The sequence below is a fragment of the Bubalus kerabau genome, chromosome X (genome assembly GCF_029407905.1).
Source record: "Bubalus kerabau isolate K-KA32 ecotype Philippines breed swamp buffalo chromosome X, PCC_UOA_SB_1v2, whole genome shotgun sequence".
Taxonomy (NCBI): Eukaryota; Metazoa; Chordata; class Mammalia; order Artiodactyla; family Bovidae; genus Bubalus; species Bubalus kerabau.
In genome coordinates, this window is record NC_073647.1 from 101,309,853 (window position 1) to 101,327,723 (window position 17,871).

Consider the following 17,871-nt stretch of genomic DNA (forward strand, 5'->3'; position numbering starts at 1 on the left):
AGAGTTTTGACAGAGACTGTACTGAACCTGAGGTTGCTTTGGGTAGTAGAGACATTTTTAACAATATTAATTCTTCCAATTCATGAACACAGGCACCTTTCCATTTACTTGTGTCTTCTTCAATTTCTTTTATCAATGTTCTTTAATTTTCAGTATATAGATCTTTACCTCCTTGGTTAAATTGATTGCTAAGCATTTTATTGTTTTTGATGCTACAGTAATGGAATTGTTTTCTTAATTTCTTTTTTGGAAGTTCATTATTAGTATATAGAAATGCAATTGATCTTTGTAAGCTGATAATATCTCCTGCAACTTTAATGATTTACTTTAAAAACTCTGAACAGTTTCTTGATACAATTTTTAGGGTTTTCTATATATGAGATCATGTCATCTGCAGAGACAATTTTCTTCCTTTGATTTGTATGCATTTTATTTCTTTTTCTTGCTTAACTGCTCTGGTTAGAATTACCAGTACTGTGTTGAATAGATGTGGCAAGAGTACATACCCTTGCCTTGTTGCAGATCTGAGAGGAAAAGGTTTCAGCTTTTCACCACTAAGTATGATGTTAGCTGTGGATTTGCCCTTGCTGCTGCTGTTTAGTCGCTAAGTTGTGTCCAACTCTTTATGACCCCATGGATTGTAGCCTGCCAGGCTCCTCTGTCCATGGGATTTTCCAGGCAAGAATACTGGAGTGGGTTGCCCTTTCCTTCTCCTGGTGATCTTCCCCACCCAGGGATCCAACCCACATCTCCTGCATTGGCAGGCAAGTTCTTTACCACTGAGCCACAGGGAAGTCCCAATGGCATGAGAGGAACTGGTAATTTTGTGTTTTGTGACCTGTCTGGTAATAGATGAGTGTACCTATTTTGTAATAACTCACTGAGCACTTATGATTTGTGTACTTTACTATATATATTCTTTATGTCAATACAAAATTTTAAACATTTTCAAAATCTGCAAAGACCATATATAAGCTACCTACCCCTTTGATCACTATGTCAATTTAAGAAACCATGAAGGTGTACCTTTTTGATGTTTAATTCTCATCTGGGGCCAAGATAATCTACTAGAATAGAATCTGCTCTGCATGTAGTCCAATGAAGGCAGGATCAGACTTGGCCAGATTTGGTCCAGCCAATAGGAATAATCCTTCCCACATGAATTTACTGGCCAACCTCCACTTTCATTCTTGACCACAGCATGGTTCAAGTGTAATTTTAACTAATTTACCTACATAGGCATATTTCCCTTGAACACAAAGCTCTGAAAAGCCACATGAGTCTACCAGGCTATGGGCTGGCTACCCTAATGATGTGCATGTTCCTCTTGGCTAGGGAGATGCTTGTTATGACTACCCGTGATTGAGTGAATGACCATTGCATGTGTCCCAAGAGAGGACTGGGTGCATCTGTAGCAAGCACACATCTTTCCTTACTCATCAGAAGTCACACTGACAACCCAACAAGAGAATTTCATCATCAGTGTTTCACAAATACAGGGAAGCCCCTTAAAAAGGATACTTGTGGTCAAAGCTGTACCACAGCCTGAATAGCCATGCACTCTCCTGCTTTGTTCGGTTTCCTCTGGCAGAATCTGAACCATCCTAGGAACAAATAAGAAGATAGATATTTAGTTGCAGAAAGGGGGTTGATATAAGGGAGGAAAGCTTCCCTTTTAACCACAGTCTTTAGAGATTTGAGCTTAGAGTCAAACCTCCTGTATCACCAAAATTTCAAAGATATATTGGGAGGTAATATTTTAACACATTATTGATCAGAGATGTATTAACATTATAGACATTAGTTTCTGCAAACCCCTCCCCCCAGTCAATAATGTGTTAAAAGAAACTGAATAAATCCAAAGGTAGACCAATCACTCCCCAAAGAAAAAGGCTTGGTTATGTCTGGGAGTTAGATCAACTCAATGAAGCACACAATTTCTGAGTAATTTTCCTCAGAGTGCCTTTTGGCAGATTAATTACCCTAAAGTAGTCTAGATCCTAACAAGTCAAAATTAATTTTTAGAGAATACTAAAGAAAGCATCTGTAAAACCAACTTTCTAGGCTCCTCACCCCGCCAAGCTGGCCTAGAGAAATCACACAGTTGAGTTTCCTAACAAACCAATCAAAGGTTCTTGGTGGTCCTTACCCAGCCAGGCAACTGCCTTGTGTTCCAAGCAGTCAGTAACCTGCCCTACCAGCTTTAGGAAGGCAAAGGTGATGGGCAGGGCAAAGGGAGCCAGAACCAGCATCTCTGTTATTTTCTCTGCCCTCAAGTAGTACCTTCCTTTACTATTCTTCCCATGCCTTTCCAACTCAAACATCCCCATCATTTCATTTTCAAAAGAACTGGCAAAAATCAAACATTTATTTAAGGTTTAGGAAATCCGTTCTGTGCAAGTATTATAAGCAGCACACTTAATATTAAAAAGTGGACTGAGGGCAGAAATCTGAGGGCACTCCTGGGGTTCCATGTTTCTGGATGACAAGCTCTAGAAAGTACAGGCTACTTGTGAAACGTAGCACCTTTATCATCTTCCTCTTGACTGTTCTAGGGGGAGGCAGCTCTACAAGTGAGGGGCAACGGACAACAACCAAATAAAAGTTGAGTCACAATTTCAAGTATGTATCAACAGTTCTAAATTTCAGTGGGTGTAAATTCTACCTGTAGTAACAGATGCCAAGGATGAGTCAAAAATTTCTGAGAAGGTAAGATATACACAAGTAGAGGCAGAGAAGTTAGCAAGCACTATTTACATTCCTAAAGTTCCCAACGGCCAAGATGACTTTTAAAACAGAGTACCCCATGGTATTTGAGGAATGTTTAATAACCTGTATCTGGAGAAGGACATGGCAACCCACTCCAATATTCTTGGCTAGAGAATCCCATGGACAGAGGAGCCTGGTGGGCTATAGTCCATAGGGTTGCAAAGAGTTGGACACGACTGAAGTGACTTAACACAGTAACCAATATGGAAATGGCTCAGTTAAATGGGCCCGTCTGTGGATGAGGAAACAAAAAGAAGAGACCCTAAAGACCAATTTTATTTCACATTTTAATAAATTATGCGGGAGAAAGGGGGCACAGAATGTCTCCATTTGTAGATAATGATCATTTCTTCAGCTAACTAATTGCTAGTCTAATAACAACTCTAGGGAGATCTCATAATACCACATGACTGAGTGGAAAAGTGGTAGATGACCATTTTGAGAGATGACTGTTTACAAAGAAATTAAATGCTTATTTATCAAGTGATAGGCTCTAAGTTCTTGGTTCTGTCTGTAGAATCTTACTAAAGACATATCTAGCAAGATGATAAATGTCTTCCAGAAGGATGCTATATACCATCAGGCATAAGGTAAGTTCCCGAAAGTCAGTTTTGTTTGCTCTCCCACTAAAACAACAATAAAAATGGAAAACCCCTATTCTGTTATCCTAACCTCTGCACTGTCAAACCACAATGCATTCTCATCAACTGTAACACTTAAGTTCTTGCCATCTCACCTCAAGGAAGCTACAGGAGACTGACTTATATAAGTAAGCCCCAAGAGGGACAATGAAAATGAGCAAAGCAAGGGAAAGGTTTCTTTCTGAAGGAAAATTAAGCAAATTTTTCCTCGGCCTACAAAGAGATATGCCTGCTGCTGCTACTGCTAAGTCATGTCAGTTGTGTCCGACTCTGTATGACCCCATAGACGGCAGCCCACCAGGCTCCCCCATCCCTGGGATTCTCCAGGCAAGAACAATGGAGTGGGTTGCCATTTCCTTCTCCGATGCATGAAAGTGGAAAGTGAAAGGGAAGTCGCTCAGTCGTGTCCGACTCCTAGCGACCCCATGGACTGCAGCCTACCAGGCTCCTCTGTCCATGGGATTTTCCAGGCAAGAGTGCTGGAGCGGGGTGCCATTGCCTTCTCCGGATATGCCTGCAGTCCACAAATAAAATAAAGTGACTGCAGAAATGTAAGACACTAAGAATCAACCCTGAAATGTTACAAATTCAGGGCAAATAAAAGGTGCAGCTCTGCAACAGGAGTGTTAAACACCTCTAATTCCAAGAGAAGGGGCCAGAAGCATGGTTATCAGTTCAGTTCAGTTCAGTCGCTCAGTAGTGTCCGACTCTTTGCAACTCCATGAATCGCAGCACGCCAGGGTCCCTGTCTATCACCAACTCCCGGAGTTTACCTAAACTCATGTGCATTGAGTCTGTGATGCCATCCAGCCATCTCATCCTCTGTTGTCCCCTTCTCCTCCTGCCCCCAATCCCTCCCAACATCAGGGTCTTTTCCAATGAGTCAACTCTTCACATGAGGTGACCAAAGTATTGGAGTTTCAGCTTCAGCATCAGTCCTTCCAATGAACACCCAGGACTGGTCTCCTTTAGGATGGACTGATTGCATCTCCTTGTAGTCCAAGGGACTCGCAAGAGTCTTCTCTAGCATCACAGTTCAAAAGCATCAATTCTTCGGTGCTCAGCTTTCTTCACAGTCCAACTCTCACATCCATACATGACCACAGGAAAAACCATAGCCTTGACTAGACGGACCTTGGCAAAGTAATATCTCTGCTTTTGAATATGCTATCTAGGTTTGTCATAACTTTCCTTCCAAGGAGTAAGCATCTTTTAATTTCATGGCTGCAATCACCATCTGCAGTGATTTTGGAGCCCAAAAAAATAAAGTCTGACACTGTTTTCACTGTTTCCACATCTATTTCTCATGAAGTGATGGGACCAGATGCCATGATCTTCGTTTTCTGAATGTTGAGCTTTAAGCCAACTTTTTCACTCTCCTCTTTCACTTTCATCAAGAGGCTCTTTAGTTCTCCTTCACTTTCTGCCATAAGGGTGGTGTCATCTGCATATCTGAGGTTATTGATATTTCTCTGGCAATCTTGGTTCCAGCTTGTGCTTCTTCCAGCCCAGCGTTTCTCTTGATGTACTCTGCATATAAGTTAAATAAGCAGGGTGTCTGGACAGGAAGAAGTTGGATTCTTCCCCAAAGCCTCTGGGAAAATCAGGGAGGATCTGTGTGGAACAGGACTGATTTAAGTTGACCCAGAAGATAGCCAACAATTGTTTCCCAGCAAGATTTTGGTGGTGACCATGGACAAACTGGTGAGCCCTTGCTGCAGGCTCTGAGCCAGGGTCGGTATGGGTGCAGGTGATCCTAAAATATGCGGGGACTTGCTCTCACACCACATCCTCCTCAAAACCTCCATCCCCACCAGCAAACAAATACCACCAGCTCTGCTTATCACCAAATTTTTGAGCATAAAACTATGAGTGGCTTTTCTCTTGCATTCATTAAGCACCTACTGTGTGCCAGGCCCCACGCTCAGTGCTGCCAAACACAAAGAGGAATGAGACCCCACACCAGCCACTTGAGAAGCACATTTCCAGAGGAGGAGACAGACAGACCTATGTGTATGTGGTGAAGAAAAAGAAAGCAGGTTAAAGACCTGGGCAGTGGCCAAAGGTCCTATTTTGAAATAATTTTTCTAGAATTAATGAATGATGATTTCTGGGCAGAGTTATATTTCATTGCATTCTTATGGTTAAAGTATATATTTTTTATGTTAAGGTCACTATAATAATAAGAAGAGCTTATTTTTTTTTCAGAGAGGCAGTAGAATATTGCCCTTCCCCTCAAAGATTTCTACATCCTAAACCCAGGAGCCTCAGTGTGTTATGTTACTTGACAAAAGGGTCTTTGTGGATGGACTTAAGGTTTTTCCAGGTGGGCCCAGTATAAACACATGGACCTTGATAAGTGGGTAGGGGGCTGGGGGTGGGCAAGAGAGTGATGTGGTGATGGAAGAGGCAGGAGAGGTTCAGAGCATGACAGGGGCTTGCCCTGCTGGTGCTGGCTTTGAAGGTGGAAAGGCCAAGAGTCAGGAAATGTGGGTACTTCTAGGAGCTAAGCTTGATTCCCGGCCAATGGCCAGAAAGGAAACAGGACCTCAGCCCTACAAGCATGTGGAAGTGAATTCTACCAACAACCTGAATAAGCCTGGTGATGGCTTCTCCCCCAGAGCCCAACCCCACAGACACCTTGATTTTGGCATTGAGAAACCTGAAAGAGGGAAGCCAGTAGAGCTTACCAGACTTCTGACTCACAAACCTATAAGACTGTGTTGTTTTAAACCTCTGAGTTTGTGGTAATTTGTTATAGCAGTGATAGCACACTAATGCAAAGTTAAAGAGTACATAGTTGATGACAATGGGGGCCAAGATTTCTCAGAAGGGGTAACAAAGGGTTTAAAAACAGGGAATTAAGTGCTCAAATTTGGCCACCTGATGTGAAGAGCCAACTCATTGGAAAAGACCAATGATGGGTAAGACTGAGGGCAGGAGGAGAAGGGGATGACAGAGGATGAAATGGTTGGATGGCATCATCAACTCAAGGGACATGAGTTTGAGCAAACTCTGGGAGACAGTGAAGAACAGGGAAGCCTGGCGTGCTGCAGTTCATGGGGTGGCAGAGTCAGACACGACTGAGTGACTGAACAACAAAGCACTACACTGCCTCCACCAGGGCTTCTCAAACTGTAAACTGCATACAAACTTCCTGGGCCCTCTGTTAAAATGAAGATTCTGATTCCACGGGTCTAGATATGGCCTGACAGTCTGTATTTCTAACAAGCTCTCTGGTGATGCCTAGGTTGCTGTCCATGGGTACACTCGGAACAATGGGAAGAGGCCTGTGGTACCTTGCGGAGAAGCAGACAAGACCCTCTATGATCTCACTTCTGCCACTTTCTACCCTCATCCTTCATCACACTGTCACCAAGCCCTTAAGGAGAACGATTCATCTGTCTTGTTTGCAGATGGACTCCCAGAGCCTGAAAGAATGTCTGAAATATAACAGATGCTCAATAAATATGTATCAAATGAATGAATAAATCAAGTTTGAACTTCTAAGAAAAAAAAAGGAAAGGGAAACCGGGGGCCACGATGGGAGGCAATCAAAAAAAGAAAAAGCGTCATGGGGAAAGGGGTCAGAGAATAGTAATCTGAGCAAAGGCACTTGAGCAACTGTTTTGAAGTTAAAGATGTAAGGGCCTGGCTATCAGATTTCAGCCTGGAAGGAAGCTGGGGGAAGGACCCAGAAACAAACAAATCCAACTTGCCCAGAAAGGTATATGTCAGTGCAACAGCTGAGTTTTTGCAGTTTTCAGTCACACACACACACAGGCACCACAAACATAGAAGTTTCCCTTCCTCCACATTCCACTAATATCCTGCTTGTGACCTTGTCCTGCGGAGATGACAGAGGCAGGATACATTCAGATTCATGCTCCGAGCGACTCCACATCGGCCGCATCAGTGAGCATGCTTCTGTAAACTCGGGGAAGGAAATGAATGATGTGTCTGCCTGTCCGGCCAACATAAATCTCAGCTGTGTCTGGCATAAAACATCCCCTCTTGAATGGGTTGGGAGGCCACCCCCAGGCCCAGGCAGCTTGCCTCCAGCTGGGCTTGTTTTTGTTTTGGTTGCAAAGTCACCAAGACCTCCGGAGAAACAAGGCAACAGAGTTTTTTGTTTTGTTTTGTTCTAATGAGTCAAACTTGCCAGGGACATGAAGCTGAAGTCTATCCACAATATTCTTATGCTTCCCTCACCCAGAGCCAAGAGTTCTGGCCAACAGCTCCCTTCCTTCGCCCACATGAGCTAATATTCTGTGGTTCTGTAGCCATGACTCTGTTTATAACCTCAGGCTTCTAGCACTGGTGAGGAAAACGGTGCTCCTTATAAAAAGTGCTTTCCCATCAAATAGCACTTTTTTGTTTGCATGTTTGTTCATTTAGCAAGAGCATTTAGAAACGAGGTAGAGAGAAGTGCCCTTTCTTTTCTAATGGGGAACAAACATCTGGACTTTCCCCATCTCTGATTTCAGTTTCATGACAACACTGAGCATGTGACCTGGATCCAGTTCAGGGGAAGCTGCGAGAACCCAGGGTTTCACCAAAAAATGAGAAGCCCATTTACTTCTCTGTTTTACTGGTTTCTCATGACCACTGAGTGCTCCCAGCCCTATTGTTAATGGCTTATTGGAGCAAGACGGTCAGGCCAGGAGGATGTGGAGAAATGAGGCCCTTTCTGCACGAGGGCCTGAGTCATTTTTTCAGAAGGTGACCTGAGAAACCATGCTTGAAGTTGACCTTTTTTCCCCCCCATCTGACAGAAAGACTCAAAATGCCAAAAGGCCTTCTGCATAATATGTATGAGGCTTAGAAGGCAGCCAGTTAAAGGGAAGGTGTGACACAGCTCCTGACTAGGGCCAGCTGAAGGGGCACCACTGGGAGTGCAGCAGAAGTGACCGTCACATGTGTGATCAAAACTGGCCCAAAGGATGGCCTCCCAAGCTCACCCTGGGGCTAGGGGTGCTACCTTAGCCATCACTGCATGAATTAAATGCACTGCCAAAACCCTTAACACTTAGGATGCACTGCTTTTTAAACATTTCCACAGCAAGTCTGTTAGTAAGTCTAGCTACAAGCCCAGTGTCTCTGAGAGATACAGTAAGTTCAGCTGCTGCTGCTGCTGCTGCTAAGTCACTTCAGTCGTGTCTGACTCTGTGCGACCCCATAGACGGCAGCCCACCAGGCTCCCCCGTCCCTGGGATTCTCCAGGCAAAAACGCTGGAGTGGGTTGCCATTTCCTTCTCCACTGCATGAAAGTGAAAAATGAAAGTGAAGTCGCTCAGTCATATCCGACTCTTCGTGACCCTATGGACTGCAGCCTACCAGGCTTCTCCGCCTATGGGATTTTCCAGGCAAGAGTACTGGAGTGGGTTGCCATTGCCTTCTCCGAAGTTCAGCTACATGGAACCAATCAAACCATTTCACACATTTCCTTTGACAGATGCTTACATCCAGAGGCAGGAGCAATTGAAAACAGCAAAAGGGCGGGTGGGTTGGGGGTTTGGTTAAGGGTGTTGACTGCTTTGGAACTGTCAAGATGAAATTGCCCCAAGCCCTGGCTATCTAGCTGGTAGTGACCTGCTTTTCTCACAAAGTTAATCTTGACTAGCCACAGGTCTAGGCAGGATGTGGTGTATCCTACCACAGCCATTATTTTCCTTTCAGTGAAATGAGGATGTCCATTACGGATTTCACCCAGCTTTCCTCAGGTCCAAGTTTGGAGATACCCAAACTGTTAGATTCTAAGTTAGCTGCAAGAGGCACAGTTCCTGAACTCCTACTTTCTAAAGTTCTTAAAGTGAAAGTGAAAGCATTAGTTGCTCAGTTGTGTCCAACTCTTTGTGACCCTATGGACTGTAACCTGCCAGGCTCCTCTGTCCATGGGATTTCCCAGACAAGAATATTGGAGTGGGTCACCATGCCCTCCTCCAGGGGATGTTCCTGACCCAGGTATTGAACCCCTGTCTCCTGCATTGCAGAGAGATTCTTTACCATCTGAACCACCAGGGACTTAAAGCTCTAGTCAAATAGCAACTTTTCCAAAGGAACTTCTCATTGAAACCACACATTCCCAAGTGGCACAATGGCCGATTCTAATATAGTCACAAAGGTCTTCTGGAGCACCATTAAAGTGGGCACCAAATCTCCAATGAAGCTCACTGAAAGTTCATCCCAAAATGCCTAGAACTTTCAGAGGTCCCTTATGGGGCCTCAACCAAAGAATGGCCCATCAGGCTGTGACCACCCTCACAGAGAAAGACCTCAGAGAAAGCTGTGGTGGCACCCCTGGGCCCAACACAGCACCACATTTTGTGAGACTTGTTAAAATCTGATGTGGTTGCTGGAGTCATTTAGAAGATCCTAGGGAATCTAAGACATGCAAACTCGATTTGGGATTAACTGCAATGGTGAGTGTGATTCAAAGCTGACTGGAAGAAAAACAAACACTTGATATGGCTTTGCAGATAATACCTGCACATGGTCAGTGGAGCTTCCCACACCCTGTGCCACTCTTGCTCCCCCATCTTCCCATCAAATACCAATCAAGGCCCCCACGGGCCAGGCACTGTGCTCAGTACTGGGTATTCAACACTGAACAAAATAGTTCTTCATTCCCCAGGCCAAAGAAAAACATTTTGGAAGCAAATTTCTGCTCCTATCATAACTTCCCTTTCCCTCACCATGCCTGCCCAGGAAATGCTGGCCTGAGAAAGGGGAAAAACCTGGAGGCAGAATCATCCCACCAGGCCTACAACAGGGATGATACTCTGCCTCTGCTTCGCTGAGCATGCGCCCCCAGACACATTGCCTCTCTTGCATCTGACACCACCCAGGTGCCTGCTGCCATTGACTTGGCCTCTGGAATTTCAAATCATGAGTTCCCACTCCCATATCCAAAAAGCACACACTTCCATGTCCCATGGGACCTTTAACCACAGGGTACTCTTCCAAAGTGTCCAATGAAAGGCAGGGGGTCAGTGTTGCTGGGTAGTTTCCTCCAGCTTTAAAACATGGCTGCCACCTCGATGATGCTTGTTCCGTCCAGAGGGGATGGTCTCTCTCTCTTCCCGCTGAATCTGGGCTGGCCTGAGCAACTCGTAACCAAGAGAAAGCCCTGGAAGTGATGTTGTATGACTCCCAAGGTTAGGCCACAAAAGGCCAGAAAGCTTCCACCTCACTTGCTGGGACATGGGCTTTTGGAAGCCAGAGCCATCAGGTAAGAAGTCCCACAACCGAGGCCAAGGAGAAGCCATCACAGGCATCCTGCTCACCAGTCCTAGTCTGTGTCCTCCAGCCCAGTTACCAGACACAAGAGCGAACAAGCCTTTGGAAGATTCTAGCCCCCAGCTGTTGACTGACCCCAGCTTTTTTCATGGAGCACAGGCACACTGTCCCCACTATGCCCCTTGCAAATTCCTGACCTAGACAACACATGTGGATGAGAAATTGTTGTCCACTTTCCCACGTTTGGGGCACCTCATGATGCTGCCAGAGTAACTGGAGCCGACGGCAAAACCAAAGGCCAGCCTATGCCTCTCCCCCCTCCCCCAGCACAGTCTCCATCAGGATTCTCTGCAGCAGCAGGAACTCTTCCCTGCTATCACATGAGATGAGACACAGGGCTCTTGCCCTCACTGCTTCTATAGCCTCCATCCTCGGCACTCTGTTCCAGGCTGAAACTGCCACCACTGCCCCACCCAAGCCTTAACTGTTAGTCTTGCTGCAAACTTCACTGCCTATGGGGCTGAGGGCTGCTGCTCTGCTACTATGGGACCATGGAAGCTGCCAGACCCTGGAGGAGCAGGAGGGCCAGCCGTCACCCAGCATCCCTTCTTTCTGGCTCATGCTCCCTGGGCTGGAAAATCGATCCCATCTTTCTCCTTCCCAGAACAAGCTACCATGAGCCAACTGCCAATGTATCCATGTATCCATTTTTGGAAGGGGAGAGTCAGTCATACAGTAAATGCTCTTTTTGGGCCCTTAATATGTTGTTTGAGAACAGGGACCCTGGAGTCAAATCCTGGCTCCATCATTTTCAAATTGTCTGACCACAGAGACACACTTTAACTCTCAAACTTCAACTTCTAATCTGTAAACTGGGCATAACAGTTCCTACTTCATAAAGTTGTTCTCAAGATCACAATGAGGGAATCCATGTAAACTGCTTGGCATGTAGTAAATGCTCAAATAAATTCTAACTATTTTTAATAACACCTTCCCACAAAGAAGCATCTTTTGTGACTTACCCCTTGTAAGACTTGGAAGCTGTCGTTGTTGGGTGGTGGGTCTTGGTCTGGGTCAACACCAACTCTGTAAGTCATCAGGGAGAAAGACAAGGAGAGAAAAACATAGAGTGTTAGCTTAGACCATGGCAGCCAGGCGAGTTAAGCAGCTAAGAGGCTGACTACCTTCCCAAGGTGGAAGGAGTGGTTAGCTAAAAGAAGGGGAAGGCTGTCATGCAGAAATTATGAGAAAGTGGTCGTACCACCCAGGGGTAGGCTGGGTAATCGATCTGTATGCTAACACCTTAAGCAAGGCCTCTGCAGAACGGTACAAGCAGGAAACTGTCTGTCTGCCTTTTTGCACCAGACGGTCCTAGGTAGCCAAAGGCAGGTCCTGCCTCTTCCTGTCTGCTGCTTCCTCCCTTCCACCTGACCTGAGAACTCACAATTTGAGATCAATAACTGAAGATGGAAAGAAAAAGCAAGGTGGCAAAATCCACTAATAATGAATTCCATGAAAACACTAGGGTCATTGTCTTAGCAGCAACATACCAACTATTGCTCTATGTATCTGTTGATTCTTTATCCCTGAAACTTCCTCATTTTAAGGCAGAGAACAGTAGTACTGATGACATAGATAATATGGGGGCAATGGAGGAGAAAACAAAGATGCCAGGAAACAGTCCTGGAATCCAGGAAACAACTGGAGTTCACTTCTCCCTCCAGTACTGCAAAGAATGTATGCTCAATCGCTAAGTCGTGTCTGACTCTTTGCGACCCCACAGATTGTAACCCACCAGGCTCTTCTGTCCATGGGATTTCCCAGGCCAGAATACTGGAGTGGGTTGCCATTTCCTCCTCCAGGGGCTTCCCCAGGTGGCTCAGGTAAACAATAGCCTGGCAATGCAGGAGACGCAGGAGACGTGGATTTGATCCCTGGGTCTGGAGGATCCCCTGGAGGAGGAACTGCAAAGAATGGCTGGTATCATAAAAAGAAAACAAGAAACACAGCTTTCAGCACATCTGATTGGAGTTTGAAGAGTGCTGCCAAATGGCCCTGACCAGGGGTTTTATTTGTAGTCTGGAACCAGGGCGCTGACTGCGATGAACAGACAGTAGATATGCAAAGCCCCATATGTGCCTTATTTTCTCTCCTCTCCCTCCCACTTCTCCACCTATGATGCCCAGGATAAATCTTGAGAAGCGAGACTAATGCAAAGAAGGAATAGAAGATAACATAGATGTACCCCTTTCTCAAATGCAACCTCTACCCTCCCTTATTCTAGGCTTGCCTAGCACTAAGCCAAGGTTTGTGCCCCCAGATGGAGGCAGGGAGGTACAGAAGGAAAGGGAACATTTACTCCATATTTTGCTGACGGCAAAGCTTAAAAACTACAAGATGAATTCATGTATTAAGCAAATATTTACTGAGTGCCTACAATGCCAGATCTTATTCTGAGCACTTAGTTAAAACCTGTAATGTACCTAGCACCAGATTTCCTCCCTGGGGACCTGAAGTTTGATGGGCTTTTGGTAGTTAGTTAAATGGACTCTGTTGTGTCTACAGGCCGCTTTCTGAGGCCCAGAGGCTTGGCCTCACAGTTGGACATTAGCCAGGGACTTTTGAGCATCAAACCTTTCAGAGACTTTTGGATGCGAAATTCATCCAATTCTGAGGCACCAGGGCTAGCTACCCACAGAGGTCACACAAGAGAGCCTCAGTGTGCCTGAAGGGTCTGACATACCAGAGGAGAGGTCACATTGAATTCCTAGCTGTTGATCTTTAACCCTCACCGGTTTTGAGGGTCTCTTAATGAACGTTTCATAGAGAAAAGTCCTCTAAATGGTGTTAGCACCTGTAAGAGGTGCTAGCATCTGTAAGATCAACAGCTAAAAGTCCAATATTAGGCCTTGTTCTGCGGATTCTGTTGGTGAATGGAGCTACTTCATGGCAGACTCATTTACTTAGATGAGTTTCCTACTAAAGACTCAGAGAGGGGCAGAGCATGGGTTACCAGTAGTCTGTCTCCCAGACAGCCTACCAGAATGCCCATGACACGGCAGCCCTCTGCCTAACCATGGACAGGCTATTGTGGAGGCAGGAGCATCAGCAGTTCAGATCCAACCACAAGAAAGGCAATGCCAAAGAAAGCTCAAACTACCACACAATTGCATTCATTTCACACACTAGTAAAGGGATGCTTAAAATTCTCCAAGCCAGGCTTCAGCAATACGTGAACCGTGAACTTCCAGATGTTCAAGCTGGTTTTAGAAAAGGTAGAGGAACCAGAGATCAAATTGCCAACATCCGCTGGATCATGGAAAAAGCAAGAGAGTTCCAGAAAAACATCTATTTCTGCTTTATTGACTATGCCAAAGCCTTTGACTGTGTGGAGCACAATAAACTGTGGAAAATTCTTCAAGAGATGGGAATACCAGACCACATGACCTCTTGAGAAACCTGTATGCAGGTCAGGAAGCAACAGTTAGAACTGGACATGGAACAACAGACTGGACAACAGAACAACAGTACGTCAAGGCTGTTCATTGTCACCCTGCTTATGTAACTTATATGCAGAGTACATCATGAGAAACGCTGGGCTGGAGGAAGCACATGCTGCAATCAAGATTGCCGGCAGAAATATCAATAACCTTAGATATGCAGATGACACCACCCTTATGGCAGAAAGTGAAGAACCTCTTGATGAAAGTAAAAGAGGAGAGTGAAAAAGTTGGCTTAAAGCTCAACATTCAGAAAACGAAGATCATGGCATCTGGTCCCATCACTTCATGGGAAATAGATGGAGAAACAGTGGAAACAGTGGCTGACTTTATTTTTCTGGGCTCCAAAATCACTGCAAATGGTGATTACAGCCATGAAATGAAAAGACACTACTCCTTGGAAGAAAAGTTATGACCAACCTAGACAGCATATTCAAAAGCAGAGACATTACTTTGCCAACAAAGGTCCGTCTAGTCAAGGCTATGGTTTTTCCAGTGTCATGTATGGATGTGAGAGTTGGACTGTTAAGAAAGCTGAGTGCCAAAGAATTAATGCTTTTGAACTGTGATGCTGGAGAAGACTCTTGAGAGTCCCTTGGACTGTAAGGAGATCCAACCAGTCCATTCTAAAGGAGATCAGTCCTGGTGTTCATTGGAAGGACTGATGTTGAAGCTGAAACTCCAATACTTTGGCCACCTGATGCGAAGAGCTGACTCATTGGAAAAGACCCTGATGCTGGGAAAGATTGAGGGCAGGAGAAGAAGGGGACAACAGAGGATAGATGGTTGGATGGCATCACCAACTCGATGGACATGGGTTTGGGTAGACTCCAGGAGTTGGTGATGGACAGGGAGGCCTGGTGTGCTGCGATTCATGGGGTCACAAAGAGTCAGACACGACTGAGTGACTGAACTGAACTGAACTGAATGCAAGACAATTATCCTAGAAATCCTTAAAAAATAAAAAAAAAAAAACCTCAATGTCATAAGCGATCAAAAGGAGGAGTGTAGGATTATCCTCAATTAAAGGACTAAAGAGATGACAACCAAGTCAGTCAGAGGAAGAGGGCAGAGAGCCACCATGGGCCTGAAATTTTTTTAAAAAGAAAACAAAAAAAGAGATGACAGCCAAAGGAAACTTTGATTGGATCCTGGATCCTACATGTGTGTATAAAATTTGCGTTACTAAAAGTATTGTGATCATGAAAAGATTAGGTTCCTAAGGGATACATGCTGAAGTATTTTAGGGGCAGAAAGTCATGATGTCTATAATGTACTCTGAAGCACTCTGAAATGGCTGAGAGAAAGAAGAAAATGACAGAATGTTAACAACTGGTGTATTCAGGTTAGAACTTGGATATTCAGTGCTCTATCAGCTTTTTTGCAGATTTAAAATTTTCCACAATTTAAAACAAACATTTAATTATATCTTTAGTGAAAATGTTTCACAAATATTGATACATGAGTACTATTTCTGTCTCTCTGATTTAATCTAACTTACTAATAATGATGATTCAGGATCTCATATTAGTCCAGGGTCTAAAAACAACAAATTGTAAAGATTCATGGACATAAGGTGCTAAAATAGGTAAATAGGTAGATACAGAGTCTAGCAATTACATGTTTTTTCCCCCAGATAAATCCTCCAATATTTTGTTGAGCTTCTTCTTCTCTTAAAAATGAAGGGCAGGAGAAAATTCTATGTTACTGAAACATGTGGTTAATCTTCAGATCTGGTTGTGCATGTCCCCTGGAAACCTACAATTCTGAGCAGAGTCTTACCCAGCACCCTCATTTCCTGTTCTTTTCTCCCTCTGCTGTGGAAGCTCTGATCCTTGCTGTAGCCACTTGCTACCAACTACCTGCCTGAGATGCAGCCCTACTCTTGACCACACAGAACCTCCAAAGACTCCCCAGGGCCCTCCTATAGACAGAGAAATGCAGGAGGGCCCATTGGAGGGTCTCAGAGGTCCCTGCTACTGATTTAAGTGCTGAACAGGAGAAAGGTTTACTACTGGGTTTTAAATGCCAGAAGAAAACAGACCAGGAGCCTTGTGACACAGATGGGGTTCTGTTCTTTCACCATTCAAGGCTGTTTACTTCAGGATAATTGAATGATTACTTTTCTGGCAGGGTTGAGGGACCCTTGGACCAATCCCCCAGGATGATACTAGATCCCTACAAAGGGCCTCACCCTTGGGACAGGGCGTGTGGTGGTGTGCTGAGTAGCAAGAAAGATCAGGTACATTATTTAAAGTATAATGCCTCAGAAGACTTGGGGTTCTCTAACTTTCTGAAATTCCTAGTTTCAGGCAACTGTCCACAATATACATTTCCCTCCTAACCTATTATAATGCTTTTGATCTAGGCCACTGTATAAATCTAAAACTTTTGTGCTGGTTTATTACATCATATTTTAGCAGTCCCCTGATACATCAGGTTGAGTTCATCTGATGACATACAACAGTCTTTCTTTCCAGAATGAACTGAATTATCCTTATTTTCATTAAGAATGAGACAAATGTGGTAATCCCATACCAAATGAGAAAAAAAGCAATCACACTGATGTGCTCATTCCAGAATGAATAAATATAGAATATGAATCATTTCCCTTTTGATATATGTACATTCTGATTAACCACCACATAAAATGCCACAAAAACTCAGAAATTTTAGAAGCATTCTATTTTAATCAATAGACGGGTTTTTTAAAATTTGAATGGCTGAGCTCCTAAATGAATTTGGGGAATATGAGACATATGCATTCATATCAAATCTTAAACAATTGATCAGAATCTGAACTCTCTCATGTTCCAAGTGTAATAACATACTTTGCTGGTAGGGCCTTCCTCCTTGAAGGTTGGATATTTCAAAGAAAAGGGTTTCCTCTGAAACTTAACCGGTACCTACAGTCAGGTCTCTAATATGAACATCTTTGTGTGTGTATTTTAGGAAAAAAAATGTGAATCCAGAGATCTTAAATGCTTCAATTAATTGTATACATGTCATTAACAGTTTACATCTGGGGCCTGGCAATGTCCCAAAATTCATGCCCCATGACAGGTACTGTTGCTTTCACCACTGTCCTCAGAGAGTAAAACACTTTCACAAGAAGAACAGACTTCAAGGCTATTTTGCATTTGCTGTATCTACCAGCACCCAGAATCAGATCAGGAAGAAAGAATGCCAGTAAAAGGTCCATAAGGGAAGAAGAAATATTAAAGTCTTTACTCTGATTGCCCAATATCACCACCCTTAAGCATAATCTGTCATAAATTTGGTCACTGAGAAACAAATTGCATTAGAAAAGTCTTTCATGATCTTCTGTTTTTTTTTTTTTTAAATCTGTTTTTGTATCTTCTGATTCACCATGGTTAGGTACAATTTAAAAATCTATACTTCAAAACTAAAATGGCATCAGTGCTTATTAATTAAGCTGATGTAAACCATATCCCAATCATGGCTGAAATACAAAGTTCGAGTACTCTTTATGACTTAAAAGGCTTATTTACTAGATCACAAGCAGGATTTTGTGGGAAAAATGTTTGTGGCTCTGAAAATGGGCTACTCTTAACACAAAGCTCAGCTGTCAAGCAGCTACTCATCAACTCTGGCTTTGGTGCTGACAAAAACTGTCCAAAATGGGGAGGAAGGGGACAGACTTTCAGGAACACCAACACATCAATCAACTCAGAGAAGGGTAGAAGAATGATCAGACTTGA

The 17,871-nt window shown here is 44.0% G+C and overlaps 2 protein-coding genes across 4 annotated transcripts in view; one reads left to right on the plus strand and one right to left on the minus strand.

The window, feature by feature from the left end:
* The window catches only part of CHST7 (carbohydrate sulfotransferase 7), a 77,674-nt gene that overhangs the window by 42,323 nt on the left and 17,480 nt on the right, over positions 1-17,871 (plus strand). Inside the window, exon 2 of one of the 2 annotated variants that reach the window (XM_055564968.1) lies at positions 6,661-7,589. The exons of the other annotated variant lie outside the window; for it this stretch is intronic. The gene's annotated coding sequence lies outside the window, so the exon portion shown is untranslated. Of the gene's footprint in view, positions 1-6,660; positions 7,590-17,871 lie in introns of those variants that run through there. 2 annotated transcript variants of the gene reach the window in all.
* Positions 1-17,871, minus strand: part of SLC9A7 (solute carrier family 9 member A7) — a 174,776-nt gene that overhangs the window by 14,186 nt on the left and 142,719 nt on the right. For both annotated transcript variants that reach the window (XM_055564964.1, XM_055564962.1), the window contains 2 exons: positions 11,672-11,735; positions 1,522-1,604 (listed from right to left, as the gene is read on the minus strand). In XM_055564964.1, coding sequence (XP_055420939.1) covers positions 1,522-1,604; positions 11,672-11,735 — 147 coding nt within the window. The remainder of the gene's footprint in view (positions 1-1,521; positions 1,605-11,671; positions 11,736-17,871) is intronic.